Here is a 7,523-nt window from a genome sequence, read left to right on the forward strand (position 1 = left end):
TACGCGATCGCTTAGAACGCTCCGCACAACGCTTGCCTTTCGCGAGCGTCTTATCGACTACGATGCCGCAAAGCACCATCGCTTAGCTAGCTCCTTTGTATCGCATAAGCATGATCGTGTAGGTAGTAACTAAGCGATGAGGCTTGCTAACTACACGAACATCTAACGTTCGCCTTTCACTAAATGATGAACATCATATGCTCCCTCTACGATCGTCTTCCTCCAAGGCTTACTCAATCGGGCAACCAACGCTACACGATAGAATAAACGATTTACCCTACCGCTTAGCATTAGCTAAACGATCGTTTAGTAAATACTACACAATCGCATAGAAAAATCTACATGATCGCTTAGATAATTCTCAACGATCGTTTACCTTAAGCTACACGATACAACCAATGCTTGGTCTTCTTCCTCGTTGAGAATTGCATCTCCATGCTTCAAAACTTCATCACGAATGACTCGACTAACTCAAATACTTTGAATTACAGTCTCGATTAATACAGGGGCCCTTACAAATTAACACTTTGTAATTGAAGAAAGCTTTAACTAAAAGGAAATTAAACCTGAAACATTTATCAACTCCATCCACAAATGCACTTAACAATTAAACACAAATGCAGAAACCCATCGCGACAATAAAATGAAGTTCAAAACAGACTTATAATTTGGAATATCAGAACAACCTGGCTCTGATACCAATTGAAGAAAATCAATCACGAGGATTTCCATGAGCAGCGGAAAGATCATTCCAAATTACAATCATGTATGAACATTACAAATTACAGTCAAAATAGAAACATACGGTTATGCATTCATTACAGAAATTACAGCATGATACAACAAATGAACAAGGAGAAATGCTACGAACATTTGTCAACTCATCTCCACACTCCTTCCTCATGAACGCTCGAACACAACAACCTCGAATACTCGTCCAACACGACCGCTACACAACACGAACATCGCACACTTGAACTCAACGATTGCCTCAGTCACGAGCACCCTAACAACATGAACGGCCTCCACAGAACCTCGACGGTGTCGAGTTGAGTATGACACCACCAAAAAGGCTACCTTGGTATTCTCGGTGAGAGAATCCAGAGGGTGGGCTCTGTGGACTTGGTTTGAGGCAGAAGACGGGGCATACAACAATCGTGTAAACGATTGAGCAAGTGGGAGAAGACTGAACCTATCGTATAGGTCGATGTCCAATCGTTTAGCAAAAGCTAAACGATCGTTTAGCTCATCGCTTAGTTCCGTGTCTATCGCTTGTTGCTTACAAAACACTACTCAATCGTTTACCTTAGTCAAGCTATCGCTTAGTAAATCTTATTTACTTGACAACTTTCGTGAGATTCTTTTTTCGAGAGAGAAAATCTCAAAATCAATTTTGAAAAAAAAATACTAAAAATAGGAAACAATTTTTCTTTTATCTCACGTTACCATGAAAACCACCAATAACCTCCCACTCAATTGATTATTAGAGAAACAGATTTAATTATCCAATAATTAATATTATTATAAATATAAATGATAACCAACTTATCATACTATATTTATAACCCATAGTTTTAATATTTCATCTCATGAAACTTATAAACCATATCTCTTTTTCTATTCCATGATACTTAATGTAAATCTCATTTACATTAATCCTCCACTAGATGCATCTCATACATCATACCAATCGTATCATATATAATCGAATTACCTCTTGTCAATTTGAATATTTCAAATCAACACCAAGAACTGATCCTCAACTGAATCCATTGAGCTACCAAGGGGACCTTATGGATCTGTAGCTCGAACCTCCAACGGTACGTGAATAACTGACTAAACTCTTTAGTCATGGAATCCACCATCCGTTAACTGCCAGGCGCTCCACTAAAGACCGACATTTGAACTCTCTTTACCACAGATATATTATGTCTCCATCTTAACCAATTAGTAGTGTGACAACCCTTCACAGATCACTCGCAAGTACAGCTGGACCAATAACCGTTATGCCCCCGTAGTTACATCTTACTCCTTAAGTACCACTGATCCTTTTAATGAACATAATTCATAGTCCTACTATGACCGAGTCCACTCTTCCAAAGAGAAGTTGTGGCCACTATGTTCAAGCCCTCGAATCAGCCCTTAAGGGAGCAATCCCTCTACTTATCCCTACTTCGGGAAAGGAGTGAATTCAATCTCATGGATTCAGTTCCCAACTCTCAGATAAGACAAGTCCCCGAAAAGGTAGGCATGTTGTGTTGGAAATTTGGCCACTCTCACCCATACTAATCAAAGGACCGCCCTCAAAGGCAGGAGTTCCCAAAACACTCAAGATTAAGGTTGTGTCACCTATGGTCGTTTACGTGAGATGTAAGTCTCTAGTATCAACCGCATTATATACAGAGTCTAGTCATCTCTTAGTCCGGTCTTATACAAACTCTTTGTATATGACGCCCCCGCTCGCATGTCTCGACATGAATGGTCAGGATCTACCATCTATAGTAGTTTACGACATTTGCAAACCTCTACAAAGTAGGCCGTATCCGTAGTATCACTAGGATCAAGTATTCCACCTTAATCCTTATTCTACAAACCTATTTAGGTTATCACTTAAGGCATGATTCACTTGTATATCACATATACATGCTTAAGTTTACATAAGATAACCAAGGAGCTTTGTTTATTGGATATGAGTAAATGCCAAAATGAAATAACAATTATTTGATTCATCAAACAATGTGTATCTTTACAAAACAATGAGACTCCCAGAGAATTAGGATATCAATCCCAACAATAATTACGTGTTTAATTTTAGAATTAAATGGAATAGAAGATTTTATATTTAAATATGATTTAAATATATAAAGATGGATATGTGTAAAAATTAATTTAATATTTGATATTCAATTAATTAAGTTTTATTTAAAAATTAATTTATGAAATTAATTTTAGAAAATTATATTTTTCAGTTTTAAAATCAAAATGGATTTTAAAAATCAAGTTTTGATTTTAAGATGAAATTGGAAAATTGGAAAATACCATGCAAAAATGGAATATTGAGATATTCCATTATTCATCTATTTCATGCTCACACAATATCCATTTCCTCTTCTTCATTAACTCCAAGCATGAGCTACAACTCATGCAGTTATCTTCCTTGCATGATTATTTGCAATATATTGAAGAGATTGGAGTGAATTTGAGGCATGCAATCAAGAGAATTTTAGTTGAAAAATCGTGGTGAAGAAAGTGTTCTTCAACAAGATTGTCGATGTGAGCAATTCTCCATAATCCCTTGATTCAAGCTTGTTTTGAGTCCCACAATTCAATCTAGAGCTCTAAGAGAATAGTGGGAAAGATCTCGAGGTGGTTTGCAACAAGATTCGGAGAAGATTGCAGCTGAAAATCGAGCTTTGAAGAAGTTCTACAAAGGTATGTCATGGAACTCACTTGTTTTTGCAAGTTTTTGCAAGAGCATGCTTTATATTTTGCCAAAATTAATGAATTAGAGTGCTTAAATGATCCTTGTTGCTTCCGCTGTTGTTGATACATTCCTACAATTGGTATCAGAGCATCATATAAGCATTCAATTCGGTTTTATTTTGGTGTGGTGGGTGTTTTATATGAGTTATATGAAACTGATGCACTGATATGGTTTTATGAGTTTTGGCTTTTAATTTCTCTTTAATTTCTCTTTTATATTTGTAATTGGCTCTTTTTTGATGAGCTTATATGTGTTCTTGAGAGTCTATAATTTATTTGGAGTCATTAGAGTTGAAATTAAGATGTAATTGAAGAAACAAGTGAAGGAGGCCGAGCTGCTGTTCTAGTTTTTCAACTTTTGTTCAAAATCATTGTTGAGGTTCAGTTGCTAAGCGATCATCTAGTCCCAGGTGTTACATGATGTGAAGAAAAGCTAGACGATCGTATAGCAATAGGCGTTGATTGTTGTGATGTTGTACGTTAAGCGATTGTGTACTTATAGGAGCTAGATGATGTGTTGATATGCTATACGATAGCACTACGCGATCGTTTTGCTTTGCGTGGGAACTAAACAATGCGTTGGACGTGCTATACGATGGAATTACACGATCATGTAGCTGCGGTGCTAAGCGATGCGATCAAGTTCTATGTGATGGATCTAAACAATCGTGTAGCTACGATGCTGAATGATGCGATGATGTTCTATGCGCTGGAACTAAGCAATTGTTTAGTTGTGGCGGACACTAAACGATGACATGAAGCGCTAGGCAATGGTGTTAAGCAATCGTTTAGTTCTACCCAAGAGCTAAATGATTCCTCTATGCGATAGATAGAAGACACTAAGCGATCGTGTACCTCTTCACAACACAAGGCGATGACGCTAGGCGATAGCCTTCAGCGTTACACGATCGGCCTTAGCGAGATTTTGTGTTTGGACCGAGAGCAGCTGGTTCAACTGGTTTTCTTGAGGTTCAATCCGATTCAGCCTCAAAGGGTTTTTGGCTGGTCCGGTTCAGACTTATCCAATCTGGTTCAAAATGCTTGGGTTTGGTTTGGAGTGGTTCGAGCGGTTCAAAGACGGTTTTGAAGCTGTTTGTAATAGTTAGGCTTCTGTTTGCTTATTTATTTCAAAACTAAAACCATATCAGTCCGTGTTTAATTATTTATGCATTTGATGTATGTTATAATTAAATAAATCTTGTATGTGCATACAGTGTGCCATTTAGATTAAAATCCCACCATAGGAAGCATGTAATTCTGGACAAAGGTGGCATCTCCGAGCTTCAAAGGATCAAAGATTTGAAGAGATCATTGGGTTGTAATTCTGGATTCGAAGACAAAAGTCAAGAACATGGCTTGCAATTACTTCTCTTTTTTATTTTCTATCCTTTTGTGTTTGGAAACTTCATGAATGGTCTATGTTTGTGTTGTAACCATGAGTGACTGAATTGTGTTTCTAGGGTATTAATCTAGTTTTATGGATTGCGAAAACTGGTTTGGTTATTTCTTGGATTGAATTTACGCATATTGTTTTAGCATGTTTGTTCTTAATGTTTTTTATTAACTTATCACTAATTGAATGTTCTCTACTTAATGTCTGTCTTGAGAGAAAAGGTGTTGAGGGTGATCTAGCATGTTAAACTGTTAATCGAGTATGCACGAGAGTGGTAGGAGATTAATAGAGATTGTTGACGGAAGAACTTAATGTTGTGGCTAGTCAAGCGATAGAAGAGATTCGAGTCGATGGTTATGTTGGGTTGTATGTCCTAAAACTCCCAGTTTGTAATATTAAACGTGTTCTATTATCAATAAAGATGTTATTGACGTTTATTCAATAAAGATGTTATTGAATACGTGAATTGCACTTGTAAAGTCTAAATTCAATAAACTAAAGATCCGTGGCTATTATATGAATACGTGAACTTTATGAGGAGACATAAAAGTGGGTCAAGTTCAATAAAAAGCCAAAAATGTCTATAGTATACGAATAAGGTTGGGTACCTTATTATGGTAACACTATTGGATGTGGCCCACTCTGTAGTTGTTACAATTTGTTGTAAAGTGCTACAAACGAAGTGATCCTGCTTCGCTCATGTATTGACATGAGGAGTGTGGGCGTCCTATGCAATGAGTTTGCATAAGATCGGATCAAGAGCATTTCAAGACCAAACCATAAGGAATAAATATGATTACAGTAAAGGTAAGTAGTTTATTTCACCTTCTCTTTAAGTGTTTTATGGTAGTGTACCTTTGTTATGTTGCTTTATTATGTTCATATTGTTACGTTGCATTACAAGTTTAAAACATGTTTCTTTACAAGGGACCCCATGCATTATGTTTGTTCACGATTATGTTAAGATCAAGTTTTAATTAGGTATTAGGTTATGCTTTCAGGGCTGGAAGGACATGTATGGTTACACCCCTCTAGGCCTAATCTTATGTTATGTTTATGCTAGGGACTAGCTGTAAACCCTCAACTCTACGTTTCCTATATAATCATGTTTAGCCATAAGAATGTTATATTAATTATTTCATAAGCAGAGATTTATGGTTACGTACAGGGGTTACAAAGGAAGGGAAGGAAAAACAAATTAATTGAAGAAACTCACTAATTGGAATTGGTCGGAAGCACTAAGTGTTGGATGAGGTGGCGGTTGGGCCATTGAACATGGGAGGCAGTAGGAAGTATAAAAGGAAGAGGAACTTCAGAAGCTCGGTTTTGGCAAATAACTTGAGCAAATTAAGTGAGATCAGTGCCATTTAAAATCTAGGAGAATCTAGATTTCGAGGTTGTTTTTCCGGAGAAATATCTCACAAGGAGAAGAACAAAAAGTGAAGAATTTGTAGAAGGGGTAGATTCTCAAATATCTCGTCAACTTAAGAAGCATGAGAGCATTTATCCTCGCATGATCTAGAGCTAGCAGCAGTTGATTTGGCTCTAAAGTTGTGGAGACATTATTTATTTGGAGAGTGTTGCAGAATATTCACATATCACAAGAGTTTAAAATATATTTTTTATAAAAAAAGAGTTTCATCTGAGACAGAGAAGATGGATTGAGCTGATCAAAGATTATGACTGTTCCATTGAGTACCACCCTGTTAAGGCTAATGTTTTAGTGGATGCGTTAAGTAGGAAATCCGCGGGATTCAGGGTCATTATTGGCTCAATGAGAGGAACATTATTACAGGAATTCAAGAATTCTAGAACCGCTTTATCAGTGGGACAGTCAAGGGGATTGATAGCTACATTCCAGGAAAGGCCTACCTTAATAGAAGACCTTAAGCAGGATCATCTGAAAGACCATGATCTTCAGAGGATTGCTGAAGATGTAAGTAAGGGAATTAGAGTTGACTTCCAATTTAGAGCAGATAATGTACCAGAAAAGGAGGGAAGAATGTGTGTGCCTAATAAGTTACGGCTTAAGCAAGCCATTCTGGAAGAAGCACATAGTTTTGCTTATGCTATGCATCTAGGAAGCACCAAGATGTATAGAACCTTAAAGAGATCTTACTAGTGGCCTGGGATGAAGAGAGACATAGCAGAATATGTAGACCAATGTTTAGTCTGTCAACAGGTGAAACCTGAGAGGCAAAGACCAACAGGTCTACTAAACCCACTTCTAGTGCCTGAGTGGAAGTGGGAGCATGTGACAATGGACTTTCTATTTGCATTTCCTAGAACGCCCCCAGGATACGATGGCATTTGGGTTATAGTCGATAGACTAACCAAGACGGCCAAGTTTATACTAGTAAAAGTTACTTTTACACTAGACCGTTGATAACTGGCAGAAATGCTAGTTATTATAAGCCTTTTATTTAGAATTATGAGGGCTAATAAGTAGAAAATGCAGTAATAATACTTGGAATTTGCGAAAAATTGAGTTTTGCGTCGATTAGCACCCAAATCCTCACTTCCCCCAATATTATTTGTTACTCCGTGCCAAAGTGTTTATTTTTGTAGCTATCGTAGGAATCAAACGCATGCATTGGAAATAAGCAATCGCAGACAAACGCATACGCTGAAGCCAGGCGACCGCAAA

At 37.3% G+C, this 7,523-nt stretch overlaps 1 protein-coding gene across 1 annotated transcript; it reads left to right on the top strand.

Annotated features, from left to right (window-relative positions):
- The first annotated feature begins 5,610 nt into the window (after positions 1 to 5,610).
- On the top strand, positions 5,611 to 6,998 carry LOC120080995. The gene is made up of 2 exons (XM_039035679.1): positions 5,611 to 5,683; positions 6,511 to 6,998. The coding sequence occupies exons 1-2, from the start codon at positions 5,611 to 5,613 to the stop codon at positions 6,996 to 6,998; spliced, it is 561 nt and encodes a 186-aa protein (XP_038891607.1).
- The last annotated feature ends 525 nt before the right edge of the window (positions 6,999 to 7,523 follow it).

The sequence above is a fragment of the Benincasa hispida genome, chromosome 7 (assembly GCF_009727055.1).
Source record: "Benincasa hispida cultivar B227 chromosome 7, ASM972705v1, whole genome shotgun sequence".
Classification (NCBI taxonomy): domain Eukaryota; kingdom Viridiplantae; phylum Streptophyta; class Magnoliopsida; order Cucurbitales; family Cucurbitaceae; genus Benincasa; species Benincasa hispida.